Source organism: Podarcis filfolensis, assembly GCF_964270895.1.
Source record: "Podarcis filfolensis genome assembly, chromosome: 14".
Taxonomy (NCBI): Eukaryota; Metazoa; Chordata; class Lepidosauria; order Squamata; family Lacertidae; genus Podarcis; species Podarcis filfolensis.
Window position 1 is genome coordinate 29,488,398 of NC_139616.1, and position 20,591 is coordinate 29,508,988.

The 20,591-nt window shown below is 49.1% G+C and overlaps 2 protein-coding genes and 1 long non-coding RNA gene across 11 annotated transcripts in view; 1 reads left to right on the top strand and 2 right to left on the bottom strand.

Moving 5' to 3' along the window:
• Positions 1 to 15,868, top strand: part of CASKIN1 (CASK interacting protein 1) — a 111,642-nt gene extending 95,774 nt beyond the window's left edge. For all 5 annotated transcript variants that reach the window (XM_083584693.1, XM_083584690.1, XM_083584691.1 and 2 more), the window contains 7 exons: positions 1,645 to 1,739; positions 2,408 to 2,518; positions 3,336 to 3,437; positions 4,766 to 4,904; positions 6,241 to 8,370; positions 9,763 to 10,159; positions 10,976 to 15,868. In XM_083584693.1, coding sequence (XP_083440819.1) covers positions 1,645 to 1,739; positions 2,408 to 2,518; positions 3,336 to 3,437; positions 4,766 to 4,904; positions 6,241 to 8,370; positions 9,763 to 10,159; positions 10,976 to 11,072 — 3,071 coding nt within the window. In that variant the 3' untranslated portion in view covers positions 11,073 to 15,868. The remainder of the gene's footprint in view (positions 1 to 1,644; positions 1,740 to 2,407; positions 2,519 to 3,335; positions 3,438 to 4,765; positions 4,905 to 6,240; positions 8,371 to 9,762; positions 10,160 to 10,975) is intronic.
• LOC310748810 lies at positions 15,058 to 16,998 on the bottom strand. Its single transcript, XR_014541372.1, has 2 exons — positions 16,769 to 16,998; positions 15,058 to 16,595 (listed from the first exon to the last, which is right to left on the bottom strand). It is a non-coding gene; the product is annotated as an uncharacterized lncRNA (long non-coding RNA).
• Positions 16,999 to 17,457: 459 nt separating this feature from the next.
• The window catches only part of TRAF7 (TNF receptor associated factor 7), a 33,358-nt gene continuing 30,224 nt past the window's right edge, over positions 17,458 to 20,591 (bottom strand). For all 5 annotated transcript variants that reach the window (XM_083584700.1, XM_083584701.1, XM_083584703.1 and 2 more), the window contains 3 exons: positions 20,332 to 20,463; positions 19,456 to 19,575; positions 17,458 to 18,165 (listed from right to left, as the gene is read on the bottom strand). In XM_083584700.1, coding sequence (XP_083440826.1) covers positions 18,151 to 18,165; positions 19,456 to 19,575; positions 20,332 to 20,463 — 267 coding nt within the window. In that variant the 3' untranslated portion in view covers positions 17,458 to 18,150. The remainder of the gene's footprint in view (positions 18,166 to 19,455; positions 19,576 to 20,331; positions 20,464 to 20,591) is intronic.

Consider the following 20,591-nt stretch of genomic DNA (forward strand, 5'->3'; position numbering starts at 1 on the left):
CTCTGTGTGTCGCATTTTCAGGTTGATTTTTCCAAAGTGGAATAAGTTTCTCCTCAGCCTCGCTCTACCACTCAAGCGTGGAGATTCAGCAGTCCGCAGAGCTCAAGGTGTGGCTCCAGGGAGGTTCTGCAGCATGAGAAAAGGTTGCTTATTATCGGCCAGGAGTTTATGTGGATTCTGAAAGGGAAGATGCAGCTTCTGGAGTAGAGCCTGTCTTTTTATTTTTGGGATGGGGGTTGTCAGGGCTAGCACCCGCCAAGAAACCCAGGCCCCCTACCCGTCTAGCCAAAGATCTCTCTTGGAGGCTTGGGGTGCCTTTCGCCCCCTTGATCCAGATGGATGGGCTGCATGCCTGCTGGCTGAGAGAGCACCGATTCCTCGCTGGGGAGCTTCAAGGTCACCTTGGCTGCCATCTTGGACTGGTTCCACCCCTGCCCCGCTGTGGGGACGCAGGTGCCAGGCCTCTGCTTCTGGGACAGTCACTTAGCCTTTTGTTTCCAGCTCAGAATTTCTGGGGCACCCTCTTCTCTTTAGGTCAAAGGTGAGAAACCTCAATGCGCCCCCACTGCCCCCACCCCCTGGACTCCCTGCTTGGCCCTCTGAATTCTCCACAGGATCATCCCTGTCCTCACTCCCTAGGCCAAACCCTTCCCTCTCCCTGCTCCGTTTGCCTGGGTGGGACATGTCATAGGGTTGTAGGAAGCTGCCTCTATACAGTCAGACCTTTGGCCCATCTAGCTTAGTATTGCCTGCACTGACTGGCAGGGGTTCTCCAGCATTTCAGGCAAGGAGGCTTCCCCAGTCCTACCTGGAGAAGCTGGAGATTTAACCTGGGACCTTCTGCACTCAAAGCAGGCACTCTGGCACTGAGCTGTGGTCCTTTAAGGAATGCAGGAAGCAGTCTTTTACTGTCTCAGGCCATTCGTGCATCCAGCTCAGCGTTGGCGACACTGGCTGGCAGCAGCTCACTGTGCTTTAAGGCAGGGGATTTTCTACGTGCAAATCAGACTCCCTTCCGCTAAGCCATTTGTGCCATTATGCTTCCAGGTTTCCTACAGGCACCTGGTTGGCAAAGGTGAGAACAGCAATCTGGACCCCCATTGGCCTGATCCAACAGGCTCTTCTGATGTCATCCTTTCTGATAGGGAGGTGCCTGGGTTCGCGTAGATATAGATAGAAGCCTCTTGACTTTTGCATGGCAGGAATGCAGTCTACTGCACAAAATGAAAACACACATTTGTTGCTGCACCCACTTTTGCCTCTCCCACAGGGCCCTGAGGCTGAAAGATGCCCCCGTCCGTGATACTTGATGCATGGACAGCTGGACAGCAACCTTGCCATTTGCTTTCATGGGAGCTCAAGGGCAATAAATGTTCTGTCTGGCATTCTTATGAGAGAGAGAGAGAGAGAGAGAGAGAGAGAGAGAGAGAGAGAGAGAGGGGCAGGCAGCTGGGAGCCACTTTCAAATGTTGGTCAGAGGTTGACAAACCAGGGGCTCTTGATGAGGCCCACTGCTCTCCCAAGATCTGAAATGTGGTGGGCAACCTGGCATCCTTGAACCTTGCTTTTGGCCTTTGTGTGAAGGGTCCCAGTGGGCCTCTCCGTAATGTTAATCCACCGCCTCCCTGCCTGCTTTTGTTCCAGGTTCTTCTCGGACGCATAGTTTGGGCACCTCATCATACCCAGGGCAGCCCTACAGTGAGCAGCCGAAGAAAGTGGAGCCCATGTCAGAAGGGAAGGCAAGTCTGAGAAACTCGCTGCTGGGGGCTGGAGTTGTGGTATTGATGGAATAGCACAGGCATGTGGGAAGGGACACTTCCTAGCAATAGTTTTTGGGGGAAAGAGCAGTCCAGGCTTTCTATGGACTCTTGTCCAGTAATTTGAATTCATTGGTTTGGGTTTTACCAGCACAAGGGCCCACAGCTCACAAACACACACAACTGTGCTTGTAAACTCTGAATCACAGAAATTGCAACGCACTACACGCAGGGAGCTGGTGGCGCGACTTCTTGTGTGATATAAAGAAAGAGAACGGCCCAGTTTATTTCAGGGGTCGCCAGACTTTCTGGGCCAGTGGAATTTTGATAAAGAGCCGCAGGCACCAGTCACAAGATGGCTGCCACAGGGGCGGGACACGCCACAAAATGGCTGCTGTGGGGCTGCGCCAGCGCGAAACAGGAAGCAAGCAGGAAGAGCAAATATTATTCTGTGTACTGCGGATTTTTGAGGGGAAATTTACTGAGACCTTTGCAAGCACCATTGGTTAATTGGTGGACACACCAGCACCCACCAGTGCTGCATTGGTTCATTTAAGCATCTAGCCCTCCCTTTTTCAAGGGTTCAGGGTAGGAAATTTGCAAGTGGATTAAAAATAGCCGTGAATAATTGCTCATCTCCCTGCTGCCAGAGCTCAGAGGCTGTCTACCAGTGGCTATACAAGTTCCAGCTGCAGCTTTATGCCTCCAACTTCATCAATGCTGGGTATGACATCCCTACCATCAGCCGGATGACGCCAGAGGTGAGGGCTGGCAAAGAGGGAGGTGGGAGGGAGCTGAGCTTGCCACACGGTGCAATGGCAGGCTCTCTTTCACACAAAGCTCTGGTGTTAGGAGCTGGCTAATTTTACAGGTGTGCAATGCATCCCTGCCAAGTAATTTTGTCTCCTATATGTTGCCTGGCAATGGATATTAAGCAACGTAACATATGCTGTGCATTCAATCAGCCTTCCCCCAACCTGGTGCCCTCCAGCTTTTTCTGCACAACAACAGCCCCAACTAGCATGCCCCGAACATCTGGAGTGCACCAGGTTGGGGGAAGGCTGGTTTAGATGGTAATATATTTTAAAATATAAGAAGTATCATTTGCACGGTGAAACAATCTTGGATTTCTTCCCTGGTTGCTTGTTCTTGCAAATGTGCCTTACACAGCAGGCCTACAGAATCTCTTCTATCAAGTTTTAGTTCCTTTCCAGCAACACTCTCTCTTTTATGTTAAATGGAAAACTGGGGGGAGACTGTGGGTGGGGGCAGCCAAAATGAGCCTCCTGTTGGCTGGCACCCGGAACACTTGTCTTAGGAGGGAGAAGACGCTGCCACATTCTGTACGCAATTATGATGTTAACTTTGCTTTTGGTCTTTGCCTTCAGTCCACGAGCCACGTTTACCTAGCTGGGCAAGTGGACAACTTGGTCGGGTTCAAAGGAACCCTCGAGGCTTTGCCAGTGACCCTCCTGCCTTGACATGTGATTCTTCGCGGTTCCAACTGATCCCTCTTTGGGGGTTCTGCTTGCTGCTTTTGCGGCACCTAGTAAGAAGTGGCTCTTCTGTTTGTTGTAGGACCTGACTGCCATTGGGGTCACGAAACCAGGACATAGGAAGAAGATCGCTTCAGAGATCAACAGCCTAAATATCCCCGAGTGGCTTCCAGAGTACAAGCCAGTAAGTCTTTTCTTTCTTGCACACAGAGTGGTCACCATCTCAGGCTCATTACCCTGAGGTGGCAACTCCCAGCCTACACCAACCAAGAGAAATTCCAGGGTGTCTCCTGTCACTTTTGGGTCCCCATGTTTGCTTCTGCACTTGGCCTCTCTTAAGTGCTGCTAAGGCACTGCTTTTCTGCAATCAGCTGGAACCAAAATTAAAATTCTGGTTCCATAAGGTAAAGGGTAAAGGGACCCCTGACCATTAGGTCCAGTCGCGGACGACTCTGGGGTTGCGGCGCTCATCTCGCTTTATTGGCCGAGGGAGCCGGCGTACAGCTTCTGGGTCATGTGGCCAGCATGACTAAGCCGCTTCTGGTGAACCAGAGCAGTGCACGGAAACACCGTTTACCTTCCCACCAGAGCGGTACCTATGTATCTACTTGCACTTTGACGTGCTTTTGAACTGCTAGGTTGGCAGAAGCAGGGACTGAGCAACGGGAGCTCACCCCGTTGTGGGGATTCGAACAGCCAACCTTCTGATCGGCAAGTCCTAGGCTCTGTGGTTTAACCCACAGCGCCACCCACGTCCCCTCTGGTTCCATACATCACTTAATATAGCACTGTATCCAGCAGTTTCTTTCCTCATAATTAGGCTCCAGCTACAATGTTGAATCAGAAATCAGGAAAGAACCTTGAAACATTAATTAAAAGCTTCCTGTTTATAGTTTTTGCTTTTTTTTCCAGTTCAGTGTAATGCAATATTACTAATAAATTACCTTCTGGGTTACCCTGAATGTTATACATGTTCTTGTTCCCATGGTGAGGAAGCACTGGGGATAGAATCTTTAATCACAGCCGGAACTGGTCTGTGACCGTAATAATAAAATTCATTCATTCAATCAATCTTTAATCACTGGAGGAAGCCACTACTAAAGCCTCCATTTGCAGAAATAGAAACTGACAATAAGGGGCAATTAATACAGCTATTTAAGAGGGACTTTATTGTGAATTATTAAACCTGCCGTCCTGTTCTTCAGAAAGCAATAAAAAGGGTGGAAGCTGCAATAAGAAAATGTTTAATTAAAGGTGCATAATTCTCAAAATGGCACAATAGAGCTTCAATAGACAGGCTGGCAATGATCTGGTAACAAGGTACCTTGGATACTCGATAAAACAGATTCCAAAGCATGGCAGCCCAAAGACCGAACTGTTACTGTGGAAACAACCCATGGATTCTGGGAGAAAACAAACTGCACCAAGGTTTGATTTCAGAGCTCTGGTGGTTTCAGTTACGATGTGATTCAGGGAGTGCTGTTTACATACTTTGTCCTCTGTCCCCCCCAGGCTAACTTGGCTCTCTGGCTCTCCATGATTGGGCTGGCACAGTATTACAAGGTCCTGGTGGAAAATGGTTATGAGAACATTGACTTCATCACTGACATCACTTGGGAGGACCTGCAGGAGATCGGCATCACAAAGCTGGGTGAGAAAAGGCAGATTCCCAACCTGGTTCTGCCATGTCTCTCTCTCTCTGGGCATTTGGGGAGTGCAGCAAGACTTGTGATTTTGCATTTGTGCATCCTGGCCACCTACCTACATGCTTTGTTTGTGGGAAGGTGTGGGCTTGGCAGGGAGGGTGGCTCAGATTGCCTGGGACATTGCTTTTGCAAAGAGAATTTAGCCTGAGCATGGCAGGGATGTCCAGTTGAATGTGTGACATGCCAAATCTACAAACTCCCTACCTGCCCTTTAAAAAAGTCTTCTCTTTTGCCTTATTTAGATGATGCCATTAAAAAGGAGGACAAATGGAGAAAATGACACAATAAGGATGTTACAGTGGCTGCATTCACACATTATTCTAAGTCATGGTTTGTTTTAACCATGGTTTGTTCACAGATAAGCAAACCAGCTACCTGGCTTGTGCTACCTGGCTTGTTCTCTCCCCCCCCCCCCCCAATGTTTGGGGTTTTTTCCTCAGCTGGTCTTGCCTCTGCAGCTTGGTGAACATTTGGGGTGGGATGACCAAACAACAGTTAAGCAACACTACTGGATTTAGATGTGACACCAAACCATTGTTCAAGCAAGCCCTGCAGTTCACAAGCCCAACTACAAAGCATGCCTTCATATTGTGGCTTTGTTGCCAGAAAGAAAACCATGCTTAAGCCTGCTGTGTGAGGTTTGGCTGCTCAAACAGACCTTAATCAGGCTAACCAAACTATGGCTTAGAATTACATGCAAAAGAAGCAATTGTGTGTGGAGGGTAAAAGAGAAAGAAAAAAGACTGCAGCTAGACCCATGGACACAGGATCAGGGGTTTTTTTATGGCAGAGGGGGAGTTTGCCTTAAATACCAGGGAAGAGTTAAGTGGCCACATAAAGTTGTTGCTGCTGCTGATGGACAAGCCCAAGCCCAGGAAAAGGCCCCTATCCATCCATGGTGCATTTTGTAGCAAGGAGTAAGAGAGATGCCCTCCAGCAGGCAAAAACAAGCTGATTCCTTAACTGGAGAAGGCTTGGCTCAATCCAGTTCATGACTGGTGGTACAAGGCTGGAAAAAAGCAACTCTGTTCCCTGGAGTAAATTATAAGTAATGTTATAAGGACTGAGCTGAGTGCTTTCCTAGCTGATGAAATATAGAAAATATAGAATCGCAAAATCATAGAATTGTAGAGTTGGAAGTGTCCCGAAGGGTTATCTGGTCCAACCCTCTGCGATGTGTCATTTTCCACTGTTGTGGTTTGCAGAGTCTCGGGATTTTGAACAGCCAGCTGGGCTTTTTGTGCAAAGAGACAGACTCCTCTCTCCCCCATGTTCTTTCAGGCCATCAGAAGAAGCTGATGCTAGCAGTGAAGAAGCTGGCGGAGCTGCAGAAGGCCGAGTACGTGTCGGGGACGCTGAAGAAGAAAGGGGCGCCACAGTCTCAGGACTCAGTGGCCATAGAACCCCCTCAGCAGGAGGCAGCTGAGTGCCAGTCTCCCAAGATGAAGACCTTCCAGGACAGCGAACTGAGCAATGAGCTGCAGGTGGCCATGACGGGCACCAGTGAGGAGGGGGGGACGGAAAAGCAGGTCAACCACGTGGGGCACTTTCGCGAAGGGGCGCCGCCCTTCCGGCATTCCTCCCGCCTCGTCCACGAGAACAGCCTGAGTGGGAGAGCGAAGCAGATTAGCAGCTCCCAGGAGCTGCTGGGAGACGGACCCAAAGCCACCAGCACCAGCATGTCCAAAAGCCAGGAGTTCCTGGCCGAGGACGGGAAGGAAGGCCCGGCCACCCTGCCCAAGGAGGTGCGGAGTCTCCGGCACGGACACAGCATCAAGAGAGCCAGCGTGCCGCCAGTTCCTGGAAAGCCCCGGCAATCGTTCCCCCCTTCTGCGGGCCACTACACTCCGCCGCAGACACCCACCAAGCCCCGCCCGTCCTCGCCACAGGCGCTTTCCGTGCCGCATGCCACGGCCAAGGTCAAGCCCACACCGCAGCTGCTGCCGCAGTCAGACCGCCCCATGTCTCCTCGCTCGCTGCCACAGTCCCCCACACACAGGGGCTTTGCTTACGTCATGCCGCAGCCTGTGGAGGGAGACGTCCACACGGCAGGCCCCTTGGCGCAGGCGGTGCCCGTGCTGCCTGTCTCGGTGCCTGTGCTTTGTCTGCCGCCTCAAGCTACAGAGGGGGAAGAAGAGGGAGGCCGGCCGAAGAAGAGGGCTCACAGCCTGAACCGCTACGCCATGTCGGACAGCGAGCAGGAACGGGACGAGCTCCTGGTGCCGGACGCTGTGCCTTACGCCACCGTGCAACGGCGAGTCGGGCGCAGCCACTCGGTGCGGGCACAGTCAGGCGGCGATAAGAACGTCAACCGCAGCCAGTCCTTTGCGGTGCGGCCTAAGAAGAAGGGGCCTCCGCCTCCACCGCCCAAACGCTCCAGTTCGGCCATCTCCAGCACCAACATGACTGATGACTTCACCAAGGAAGGAGAGGAGGGCCTGGAACCGCCCCAGGAGCACCAGCAGAGGCGGGCAAGCGACTTTGGTGGCACAGTGGACACTGGCAGCGCTGGGAGTGTGAAGAGCATCGCTGCCATGTTGGAAATGTCGTCCATTGGTGGTGGCGGGAGAGGGCTTGTTCTACAGAAGCCGCCCGGAGCTGGGAAGGGTCCTGACGGCTACTACTTGCAACCCGGCGTCGCGGTGCACCCAGCCAGCCCAGAGCACTCCCGCGTTGCCACCGTCCTGGCCACTGTCAAGCACAAGGATGCCATTGGGCCAGATGGCGAAGTAGTAAACCGCCGGCGCACCATCAGCGGCCCCGTGACGGGGCTGGTTGCCGCAGCTCGCCGTGAGCGTTCCGACAGCATCAAGTCGGACACGGGCAAAGATGGCGGCCCCGTGGAGCGGCTGCGGGTGGAGCACGGCGGAGGCTCCCCGCAGAACAGCTCTGGCGAGAACATCCCCTTTGCCGAGGAGGGCAACCTGACGATCAAGCAGCGGCCCCGGCAGATGGGGGTCGCCAAGGCTGAAGGTGGAGAGGGCTTGTCGCTGGCCCACCGGCACGGGGACCTCTCCAAGGTGGAGGCCAGTGCCACTCTCAAGAGGAGGATCCGTGCAAAGCAGAGCCAACAGGACAGCGTCAAGTTTATCCTGACCGAGTCAGACACGGTCAAGAGGCGGCCAAAGTCTAAAGACAAGGAGCATGAACTGGCGCCGCTGTCTATCTACCAGAACGGCACTGCCACCATCAAGCGCCGGCCGGCCTCCGAGATGAGCGGCGCCGAGGCCACAGCCCTCACTGATCAGCAGGAGAAATGTGACAATACCTCAGCCCAGCTCCCTCCGGAAGGCGAACCCAAGAGGCCCGTCAAGCCGCCGGTTTCGCCCAAGCCGGTCCTTCCCCAGAAAGTATCTGGGCCTCCCACGCCCACTTCCAAAAAGGTCCCGATTCCTGGCCCCGGCAGTCCAGGTAGGTGTGCCCTGCCATGGCGGGGGGGGGGGGGAGAGAAACCATAACCTATCTTTTCCCTCAACAGGGAGCCTTCCTGACCCGCTCACCACTTCTCTGCTTCTTCCCATTGCCCTTTTCACTCCCCCCAAGCTGCTTTCAGTGGCTATGGTTGCGGTTGGTGTAACCATATTCTTATGGATGTCTGCGCCGAGGCAGGGAGGTGGCAGGTGTCTGGGGTCAGCAGGCTGGGATGGAGGGAGCTTGGTTTGAGGCTATCGTCTCTGGTGACTGAATGCAGGAGAGGATGCACAGTTTTGTTGTCTTAGACGGCAAATACTTTGCTGATGTGGTAAAGACAGAATATTAATGATGGAATAAGTTACTACTAGCCATAGTGGCTATACTCTGCTTCCAGGTGTCAGAGTGGGCAATCTTATGAATACCAGTTTATGGAAATCACGTAACTGTAGAGTTGGAAAGGACTCCAAGGGCCACCTTCCCCAACTCCCTACAGTGCAGGAATCGGAACTGCAGAAGAGATGGCCATCTAGCCTTGGAGAATCACAAGCAGGCAGAATGCTGTGGTACTCAGGTCCTGCTTATGGGCTCCCCTTTGGGGCACCTGGTTGGCCACTGTGAGAACAAGTTACTGGGCTAGATGGGACCCCTTTGGCCTGATCCAGCTTCACAGCTCTTCTTACGAGTTTCCTGCCTTCCAGAGATCACTGCCATAAGATGTATGGAGGACTAGCAACTTAGTTGGCTTTAAAAGAAGAATAGACAAATTGAGATATAATGCTGTCGAAGTCTACTAACCCTGATCACTATGGTGGTACATCCATGGTTGAAGTCAGTACAGTCGCACCTTGGTTGCTGAATGCCTTGGAACGCATATGTTTCAGCTCCCAAACGATCGAAAACCGGAAGTGAGTGTTCCGGGTTTCAAACTATTTTCGGAAGCCGAACATCCGGCGTGGCTTCCACAGCTTCCGATTGGCTGCAGGAGCTTCCTACAGCCAATCAGAAGCCACGCTTTGGTTTCTGAATGTTTTGGAAGTTGAATGGACTTCCAGAACAGATTCCATTCGACTTCCAAGGTACAACTGTATGCTTCTGAATGCCAGTTGCCGGAAACTTGCAGAAGTAAGAACTGTTGCCAGCCACAGTGAGAAGACGATGCTGACCTGAATTGGCCTTTGGCTCTCATTATGTTCTCAAGCCTTGAAAGAGATCAAGAGTCCTCAGGACCCTGCCTTAGAGAGTCAGGGAGTTGTATCCAATGTTAGTGCTTACTCAAATTAAACTCACTGAAATTAATGGACGTTGACCTAAGTGTGTAGCAGCTGTGAAAAGGGCAAATTGCATGTAAGGAAGTGGCGAAGAAGCAACTCTTTTTCTCTTCTCTCGCAGAGGTGAAGCGTGTCCACGGCACCCCACCGCCGCCCATCTCTCCTAAGCCCACACCACCCCCGACGGCGCCCAAGCCTAAGGTCCACGCTGCCCTGCAGTCGGCGAGTGCCAGTTCCACGCCTGCGCCGTCGCCTGCCAAGCAGCTGGCGCCCACCATCAAGCCTTCGAGCACGCCTCCCTCACTGTGCTCCAGCCCGGCTAAGCCCTTGTCTCCCGGCGGGGCCCCCCCTCAGACAGTGCCAGTCAAGCCTCCCCGCTCTTCCATGGCTGGGCCGTCGGTGGAGATCGTCAGCACGGAGAGCGTGCACCAGAAGCTGGAGGAGACCAGCGCCTCCCTGGCTGCCGCTCTGCAAGCCGTGGAGGAAAAGATCAAGCAAGAGGATGGGCAAGCAGCAGAGTAAGGGCCTTTACTGGGCTGGGCGAGTGGGGAATGGTGGTGGTGATGGAGGGATGGGAGCAAAACAAAAGTGAAGAGCCAGGGCATGTAAGAGAAAAAGGCTGCTGGAATAGAGGTACTAGGTGGGAGTCAGGGAAGGGTGGCTAGCTAGCCCTCCTGAGTGATCTGCTTCCATTAAAGAGACTCAGAAAAAGCAGCTTTGGTTTTCTTTCTTTGGTTCTTCTTTGGTATACTTCCCTGTATAGGGAAGTTTTTAATGTTTGATGTCTTGCTGTGTTTTAATTTGTTGGAAGCTGCCCAGAGTGGTTGGGGCAATCCAATGAGATGGGTGGCATATGAATGAATGAATAATAATAATGATAATTTTATTTTAAGTGGATGGAAGACAAAGTACTGTATGTTAATTGATCAGTCCATGTGACGTGATATAAGTTTATAAAATGATGTATGGCATCAAAAAAATTGATGGAGAACAGTTTTTCTGCCTCTCTCACAACGCTTTCTTTTGTCTCTCCTGAATCTCCCAACATTCAGTTTCACTGGATATCTGTGAGTTCTAGACATCCAACGAAGATGAATGTTGGAAGATTCAGGAGAGACAAAGGGAAGTCCTTTGTCACAAAGTGCAGTTGTAACTTTAGAATTCGCTCCCACAGGGAGCAGTGATGGCCGCCAAGTTTAAGAGGATTGGACAAATTCATGGAGAAGAGGGCTATTGAAAGCTAGTAGGCATGGGAGAATGTAGAAAATTGTGTAGTGAGAAAAGAGGGTCTTCCTTGTGCTCTCCTAACTCGCGCTGGTGTCCTTTGCCCTCAGTTCCACCGCAGAATCCAAGAGCACAGTCAGCATTCTCGATGACATTGGCAGCATGTTTGACGACCTTGCGGACCAACTGGATGCCATGTTGGAATGAGAGCTGGGAAGCAATCGCAGCCAACCTCAGGATCTGCCATGGGCACAAGGGCACAATCATCTCCATGAAGATCTTCCCTTCCTTCCCTTCCATCTTTTGAGGTTTGCACAAAGATAAGGTTACCTCAGGATTGTGCTGAAACAAACCCAGATGCTTGGGGAAGGCTTTCTTGGGGCTTGGAGACCAGTTTTGTGGAAGCGGCAAAGAAAAGGAAAGAGCCGCCGCTCTTGCGCTGTTATTTTCCCCCTTCCTTCCTTAACACCTGTTTACTTTGGGGGATACAAGGTGACTTCAATTCTCCTCCTAAGAATGAAGCAAAAAGCCGTACGCCTGGGGCAGGAACTTCTGTTACCTGCAAGACGATCTTCAGGCAAATCTACTCCACTCGGTCAAATTTGAGTCTCCTCGTTTAATTTGGAAAGTATTTCCTGCCCTCACCCCCTTCTCCCAACCAACCAATCCCCAGTCGCTACAGTCCCCCAGTGTGTTATCAAAATGTGGCACAAATAACTATGGAGTCTTCTCTGGTTCTTCATGTTTTCTGTTTGGGGTGGAATCTCGTCTTAGTGAAACTCTTCTTGCCTTCCGTGTTGGTATTGTTCCTTGACTGAGCACCGCTGTCCTCTCTCTCCTGTGCTGCTGTCTCGGTTCCTGTGCCCATCTGCCCTTATTGGGAAGCGCTGGAAAAGGTGGGGCAGGAGAATGCCCAAGGGAAGCCGTTGAGTCGAGGAGGCTTTCGGCTAGCTGCATGCTTCGTTTCTTTGTCCCGAAAGGTGTTTGTCTTCTCCTGGTGATAATGAAGCTGTGACTGTAAGAAGTTCTGTTCCGTTAAACGAGTCCCATTTGAGAAATAAGCTCCTTTTTCTTCTTCTTCTTCTTCTCCTGTTTGTTTGCCTTGAAAAAAAAAGTATTGTTCCTGGCAAGGGCCGCGCAAAAGCTTTGGTACATTTGCATGACTGATACAGTGTTGAAACATAAAAAGGGGAAATGGGGAAAAAGGAAAACAAAATAATCCTGGCCAAAAAAACCCTGTAAATATATCCCTGGTGGCTTCAGGAGCTGCCATAAATGAATATTTATTCCCGATTTTTTCTTTTAAAGATATACATATATCTCTCTATCCTTAGGGCAGCTGGGGTTATGAGCATGAGAGACTTTGGTTGCGCTCTCTCACACTTCAAGGCACTTGTTTCCAAAGAGTTTGTTGTTGATTTAGACAATGCAGCCCTCCTTAAGTACTGTCTACAGTGGTTATTCCCGGGAGGAACAGGAAGTGGGGCAGAGTTAAGGAGACAGTAAACAGACATGGGCAATATAATGTATTGATCTTGCAGAGCTTTTGGTGGAGAAGCAGCAGCACTGAGCAGGGGCCAGTGGTAGTTTTGTAGTCTAGCAGGAGTTTGGTAAAAGAGGACTCCCCTGCCGCTTCCATTTCTGTTGTTCCAAATGCAATAACGGTTGCACCCCAACTATCCAAATTGGTTCTGCCAAGGCAAGTGAATTGCAATAGTTAGCTGGGATGTGATTTCAGCCTCTGACTCTCAACTTGTATCTCGGTTGCAATTCTCAGCAGATTGTGGACACACAACAGCTTGTAGTGCTGAGGATGGTGGCTTGCTAGCTAAGAGAGGCCTGACATGGAGATGATGACCCCTGCAGAGGCAGCCCTGTTGGGCTTGCAGTGCTGTATGGCCTGAGCAAGTGCAGTCTCCCAGGAAGGTCCACCCAAGGAGCAGCAACTTTTGGTGTGTACAACTATGAAAAATGCGTCAGTGTCTGCACCACCTGTCTAGTATCAACTCTTGCAATATCCTAACCAACCTGAGAGCTGTTGGGTGTTGGGAGAGGGACCAGCAGCAGCAAGGTGAAGCTGTTCCGCCAGTGCCCAACATTATGTCTTGCTTGGTTCTTTTCTGGCTTAGGGCCCTTGCAAGGTTGAGGCTCTCAGCATTGTAGGAGTTTATGGGGAAGGATCTCTCAACAGAAGGTTGGGTTCTAGGTGCCTCAAAGGCTGCAAGGTTATCCAGAAGTTTTGTAGCATGTAGACTGAATTGGTTGTGACCTCCCTGCAAGTCCCCTTTTTCTGCAGTTGGTTGCAGTGGGGATCTTTGTACATTGCAGGGAGTTAAGGAATGAGAGCCAGTCTCTGAATGCTCAAAGCATCATGGGAGTAGCAGAGCAGCTCCCTTTGGATTGGTCCACAGCTGTTAACACCTGGCACACAAGGTTCTTCTAATCTTCCCGGCTGCCACATCATGGTCCCGTGTCATTCTCAAAAAGAAGCACAATCTTGGAATCTCCAATAATAGATTATCCACACTCCTGCTGCAATCTTCTCTTCTTAAAGCAGCAATGGAATACTCCTCTTCTTCCTTCCTGGGGCATTTCTTGGCAAGGTAAAACTGTCCCCTGTGAGAATCCAGTCTTATGTTAATCTTGATGGTTGGATACTTGAATCAATTACCAGTAGAGGAAACCAAGTGGTGGTGGTGGTGGTGGTAGCCTGGCAGGAAGTGGAGGTCATTTCAGAGTGTCGCAGCACCAAAGTTGACTAGCTTGTCATGCATTCTTTATGGTAGTGGGCAAGCATGAACCCGTGTTTTTTTCTGTCCTGTTGGACTGGAAGCTATCTTGGCAGTGGACATTATTATGACTTAACTAAACCTTTTGGCAAGTATTTCAAGATTACTGGTTTGGCTGTGATGACTGGCCTGTAGTGTCTTCCCTCGAAGGAGATTTTGGAGATCCTTGGAATGACATTCTGCCCAGACCCCATTGTTTTTAACAGTTGAAATGCATTTCCTACTGTTGAGCCCTGGCTGCCTTTTAAGTGTCTGTGGCCTGCTGCATTTCATCCTTCCCTTGTGGGCACTCTTCCTTTTAAAACCACCACAAGGACTACAGCCATTTTTCACCAAGACAAGTCCAAAAAGGCATCTCAAAAATCTGTATCTTCATTGCCACTTGCAGCAGAAGGCTGCAGCTTCAGTCCCGGTGCTGTAATCTCTGGGGGGTTTGTTTAACGTGCAGCGAGGTTTACATTTAGTTCATGTTGCCCCTATAAGTTTTTGGACTCTTTCGGTGCTTCAAACACCTAATTCTGTTCTGCTCTCTTCCTCATTGCTGCTAACACTTGCACCATGGCCATATCTTTCTCTAAATGTTGCTCCCTTGTGTTCCATCTTGCCTTTGGATCCATAGCTGTATAAGCACCAGAAATCATCTGGCAGTGATGGAGAGAGAAAAGCTATCATTGGATCAGAGATTTTGGTTGCTGTGGGCCTTCAGGCTTCCTCTTAAGATAAGGAACCCCCTTCTGTTCCCACCAAAAGCACTGGAACCCTTCTTCCTAAGCAAGTAATTACTCAGGGAATTGTTCTCCCTGCAGTTTTGAGGCCAAATGATGACATTATATGCCTTGGGCATGAAACTTTGTGAGCCTCTGAGGCTCTTCTTAGGTCCAAAGTCATCCTTTTTTTATATCACCTCACCATTCACCCATTTCTAATGTTTAGTAACTGTCTGTGTCAGTCTCTCTCTCTCGTTCCTCTTTGTTCTCCTCTTTACTTGCAGCTCATTTCATTTTTTAAAAAATCTGTAAGACAAGAAAAGGGGGGCAGCGCCCCGCCTTGGCTTGAGGGATGGTCCACTCGCGAATCTCAACCAATCAGGTCAGATCAACAACTCAGGAGAACCCCCTTCCAGCCGTCCTGCACCATGACTATTTTTCCAAGCAAGACCACCAAGCCTCTTAAACCCACTTGATTTTGATGCCTGTGCTTTTGCTACATAGGGCCAGTGTAGTGACAGGCTGAAAAAAAAGCAGAGTTGGGTTCTGTTGTTGAGTTTATTATTGCTTTGGTAGAGGGTCTCTCCTCCTCTCGCAACAGCCATGTTTATGAATGTTCTTACATGTGAAAACAAAAGCAAAAGAATTTTCTGTCCCCTTTGGCGTGTGATAAAGGGATGAGAAAAATAAGCTATATAAAAGAAGTATTAATTTATTGGAAAGAAATTATTTAAGAATGGATTTCCCACCCACCCCCAGAGATAATTAACAAAAAAATATCAGAAAGGACTTTAATATATATTAAAAAAGATTTTAAAATATTATCAACTGTATATTAAACAGTTTTAAGAGATAAAATTGAAAGAACTGGAGTTTAGCTTGACTATTAGACTTATAATAAGCTGTGTGTCTTGTGGTGACATCATTTAAGAGTAGCACAATGTTTTTTAAAAAGGTACAGTTTATCTTGTTTCAAGGTGTGCAAAAATATTACGTTTATGTTATATGGGATTTTTTTGGTTGCCATGTTTATTTTTACAGTTTTAAACAAAAATCAAAGGATGTGCCTTGTTTTCAGAATTTTTGTTAAATCTCATCTCTCAGCGTGTTCTTTTCTGTACGGCAGTTTCTGTTTTTAAGTTGGGGTGTGTGTGTGAGCAGCCACATGTGTGTATATGCGTGAGCGTGTTTAAATGCATGTGTGTGGAAGTAGGTAATGTATGCACAGCTGTATATCATTGTACAAATGGGAGTCAATCCAGTTTTGGTTTTTTTAGAACTGGCTTTTTTTTTTTTGGTCTGGAACATCATAACCTATGGTTCCCTGGCGCTGTGGGTATTTTTTGTTTGTTCGTTTCTGTTTATTTGAAATCCAGGTGTCTATGTCTGAGTGGTGACACTCGTTTCTTTTCTCAAGCACAGATAGCTCTGTCTTTGCTGATCTCCAAAATGTGTCTGGCACAACTTTGAAATTTCTTACATTAAAATAAATAAAAAATAAATAAAACGACAACATGAAGATACCTGTTGTAAAAAAAAAAAATTAAAAAGAAAGAAAATGTATCTTAAAAAAGAAAAGAAAGAATATTCCAAGATTCTAATGCTGGATATATACATATTATATATATTATATATATATTATATATATTTTTATTATTAAGTTATGGAAACTGTATTGTATTTTTCCCATTTCTGTCAAAGCTATGCATCTTGCTGCCAGCCTCCTTTCCTTGCTTCTTGCATCCCCACCTGTATTATTATAATATTTGATGGCTTTTGTGGTGCTGTAAAAAATATTTGCTCCTATTTAAAAAAAAGGAAAAAAAGGAAAAAAATAGAAGTTGTCTGGGTACAAATACTTAAGAACATGGGAAAGATGCCCTCCTCGCTTGCCATGACTATACATAACATGACGTTAACACTAATAATGTTTTTTATTGGGAAACGACCTCCAAAGGCAGTTTTCCATGAGGTGCTAAACCGCTGGGTGCATGCAAGGACGCTATGGTGCTGAGCGATCGGCTCATGCTGCAATTTTACAATAGACAGGTAGGCGGCGCTGTGGATGCACTGATGGCCATCAGTGCTTAATAAATGTCCAAATTGTCTGGTCCTGTGAAACTCTTGTTTTGGCTGCAGCCAAAGGGGGGAAAGTCTGAACTGTACTTAACTGGGAATAGATGCTGAGTGCCAGTCACACAGGTGGGTCTTGGCGATTTAGACGCTTGGTAGCCCTATCTAGTGGAACAAAGCACGAAAGTGTTTAGCAGTCTGCAGAGCTAGCCTCTTTCACATTGTGCCATCATTGCAGGAGTTTCGGATCCCTCCCAACTTCGCAGTTCTGTGATTCACCCATTTGATGGTGAAAAGGTGGGTGGGAGGGAGGAGATAGTGAGCGTCTGTCTACTTATTGAGCATTCCAGCCTTTCTGCTTCTCTCACTTTGCTGAGGCCAGATTTTCCCTGCTTCTATGCACCCACAAAGTTCAACAAACTGGTGCTTGGGAGGAAGGGAGCGGATGGGCACCTGTTTTCATTTCATTTCCACAGCCAACACCCACCTACAAACGTATTAAAGCACCAACTTTAACAACAGCTACTTCTGATTTCCAAAAGTGGGACCAAATCAGCACCTAAGATCTAGATCTTCTGGGAAGCTCACAAACAGCGCATAAAGGCCAAAGCTATCTTCCCTGGTGCAGCACATAGTCTGCAAAGATACGGAGATAAAAGGTTTCATTTCAGCTCTTGCATCAACACAAGTGTTTTCTTGACAAGGGCGAAAGTGCACATTCCCGTGGCTATTATTAAAGCATTTCACCTTTGACAGCTGGTGGCATGATGTACACCTTCAAAGAAGCAAATACAAGTCTTCTGCCATTTCTCTGCAATACTTGTGTAAAAAAGTGGGGAAACAAAATTGTCAAATTCACTAGCTAGTAGGAACAGAAGTACCCGCAGGTAGGTGTGGGCTAGTAAACTTTGAAATCGCTTGTCTCTGATAACGAGCTGGGGCTGCAAGGTAGGTTAACTATCAAAGAGACGTTACACTCCTTTTGCTAAGATGCTCCAAGCTGGTCAATAACTCATGCTGGCCTAAAACAATGGTCCATTTTTATTGTCAAGGAAGAAATAATCCAAATCTATATCACAATCTTAAAAACAGTAGAAAATGTCAGTAAAAACACAACAGTGGGCTCTCCCTGTTTTTGTTTTAAACCATTGGGGGCTTGGTGCCGTTATGACATGATGCTGTGAATGGATGGCCTTGCGGTACCTGATGCGAGGGATGGGAATCTTTGAGACATAAAAATCGTACCTGGTTACATGAGGGGAAAACTGGTCTTTATCATTGGCGGTGGGCACAAATGAAAGAGCTTAGCAGATACATTTAAATGCCAGAAGAGAGAGGGGTCTTCTCCCCGTCACCCCCAATCCTTGGCTCTGGCACTGCTGTTGGCAAAGGTGCATTGTGGGTGCTCACACCTGGATCATCAAACTAATCCCACTTCACCCAAACGCTGCTGTCTTGAGGCTGCAGTGCCCTATTTGTTCCATCAGAAACGATGCCGCTGTGATGTGGTCTTGCGAGCTTTATCTCCAAACAGCCCTGCTTGGGACAGGGCCTGCTGCGTCAGGGGTGGCAGTGCTGAGGTACGTGGGCTGTGAAGCTCGCTCACGGCTGGTGCGCACAGTGGGAGGGGCGTTGGAGTGCAAGGAAGCAGGACGACATGTGTGAGCCGGAGGATTATTTGGTAGTCTGCCGTCCACAAGCAGGCAGTGGCACCCACTAGCATGTCCAAACCTGCGGCAGGAAGGAAAGTCAGTAGGGCCTGCGCAAGAGAGGGCCAATCTGCTGCAAGGTTAGGTGCAGACAATACCTGCCCCACAAGGCGAGAGACCCCACGGGTTCAAACCAGCAGATCTACCAGTGAGGGCCACACAACTTGTGACCCATCCATCTCACCTCTGCACACCAGCCACATCTGCCCCTGACGTATGCATGACAACTGCAAGAGTTTTTGCACTGCCAAGTAGGCAGAAGGTTGACCAATCACTAGCTTATGAGAATAAACCATTCCGGGACTCTGCAACAACTCATGGAAGGCTGCTGTCTGGGAATGTGCTGATTCCACAAAGTTGCCAACTCAAGAAAAATCTGCTTCAGAAATCTTGCCCTTAAATAGTCTTCCTCCAACCTGGGGGCCTCCAGATGTTTTGGCTACAACTCTCGTGAGCCCCAGTCAGCACAGCGATGATGGGAGTTGTAGTCCCAAGCATCTGGGGGGCACCAGGTTGACAAAGGCTGCCTTAAAGGTACACATCATATGGGTAACTGCTTGGAGCGAGGGCCCTACGAGGTTACAGAGGGGGAGGGACAGCCAGGACTTGGGCCCTTAGCAAAATTCACACACACACCCTTAATAATCAGAGATACAACCTAACTAAGCAAATAACAAATCAGATGATTCGGTTGGGCTAGTGCTGAGAAATGAGCAAAAGAGCACAAACTGCTTGGGGACTGGGTGGTCCAGGCAGTCTACCCCAACTCATGGGGCATGGGGCATGGGGAAGAGGCATGCTAGAGCAGCCTCTTCTAATCTAGTCTCTTCCAGATGTTTTAGGGCAGAACTCCTCTCAGCCACAGGCCAGCACAGACAAGCTGTGCTAGACTATCAGAACTCCAAGGAGACAGGATTCAGCAGTACAGTTGCTGCAGCAAGCTCTTAACCCTGCAAACCACAGCAAACAGATAGGCACCTGGAATAGCTTGATCCAAGTTTCCCTCCTGCTCAATCAGATAAGAAACAGAAAAAGCCCTCTCACTCTTGCCAATAACTTTCTACACTTGCCTATGCTAGAAGGAAGGTGTTCTGCAACAGGCCACTGGCTCACATTCATGGACCCACACCACCTTTTCTGCCACATGCATATCTGCAGTGTAAGGAACTCTGGTGTGAAGGCGCTGGTGGGTTCAGGGAGCAGCAGTGCTCCGACAGCTAAACCTGCTCAACAACCTGCCTGCCTAATGTGGCGTGATGCTGTTCCCTCCTGCTCAACGCTGCGCACCCCCCTGAACACATTGGCGACCTACCTTAACCGTGCTGTCAACAGCACCAGAAAACAGGCGACCCCGAGAGACAGCCAGTGCTGTGACGCTGCCCTGGTGGCGTAGCAGAGTCTGAGTGCAGATCATGTTATCCATGCTCCATACCTGGGCAAAGAACACAAGCTATTATCAAGAATGAAGTGCTTCAAAAATGCTCCAGGCTAGCACCATCAAGCTCTGTCCCAACCCACTCCCTCCTATCAGTATCAAGGATTTTTGAAGCACACTTAAATTCAGGCCATGAGAACCAAAACAGACCACTGTACTCTGCAAGCACATTTGCAGGGTACAGACATAAGAAGAGCCTTGCTGGATCAGGCCTGTGGGTGGCCCATCTAGTCCAGTATCCTGTTCTCGCAGTGGCCAACCAGATACCTGTGGTAAACCCACAAGCAGGATTCAAGCACAAGAGCCCTCTCCCCTATTCAGAACCATTGCTGCCTCCAATTGTGGAGGCAGAGCATAGCCATCCTGGCTAAGAGCCTTATACTCCATGAATTTGTCTACCCTCTTTTCAAGCCATCTAGGTTTGTGGCCATCACTGCCTTCTCTGGGAACAAGTGCCATAGTTTACCTATGTGCTGTGAGAAGGAGCTCTCTGTTGTGACCCTGGTGAAAGGGTTGGGATTTCCCTATTGCCAATCATACCATGGAGACACTGCTTGGACACCAATAGCCATACTGCCTCTCCCGCCCCTAAATGGCAGTTTTGAAAAATGCTGGTTTAACCTGATCAACCCACTCCCCTCACTATTCAAATGTTACCAGTAATAATAATAATAATAATAATAATAATAATAATAGCCAGCCTCTGTTTCCTCCCCAAAGCACATCCCTCTGCCCCAGCTAGCAGTGCCTCACCCGCAATGACCGGTCATAGGAAGCGCTGAAGACTTTGGTTTGGTCTGGCGTGGAGATGACCGCTAGGGCATACACGGTGCCCACGTGTCCCGTCAGGGTACGCACCTGCTCTTTGGACTCAATGTCCCACACCTGGAATCGGGAGGAAGCGAGGACCTAGGATTACCTTCCAAACCTGCATGGACACAGCAAAGCTCTCCCGCTGCCAGAGCTTTTGTTCTGCCAGTGTTGGCTTGCCAAGCACCACAAAGGGTTGGATG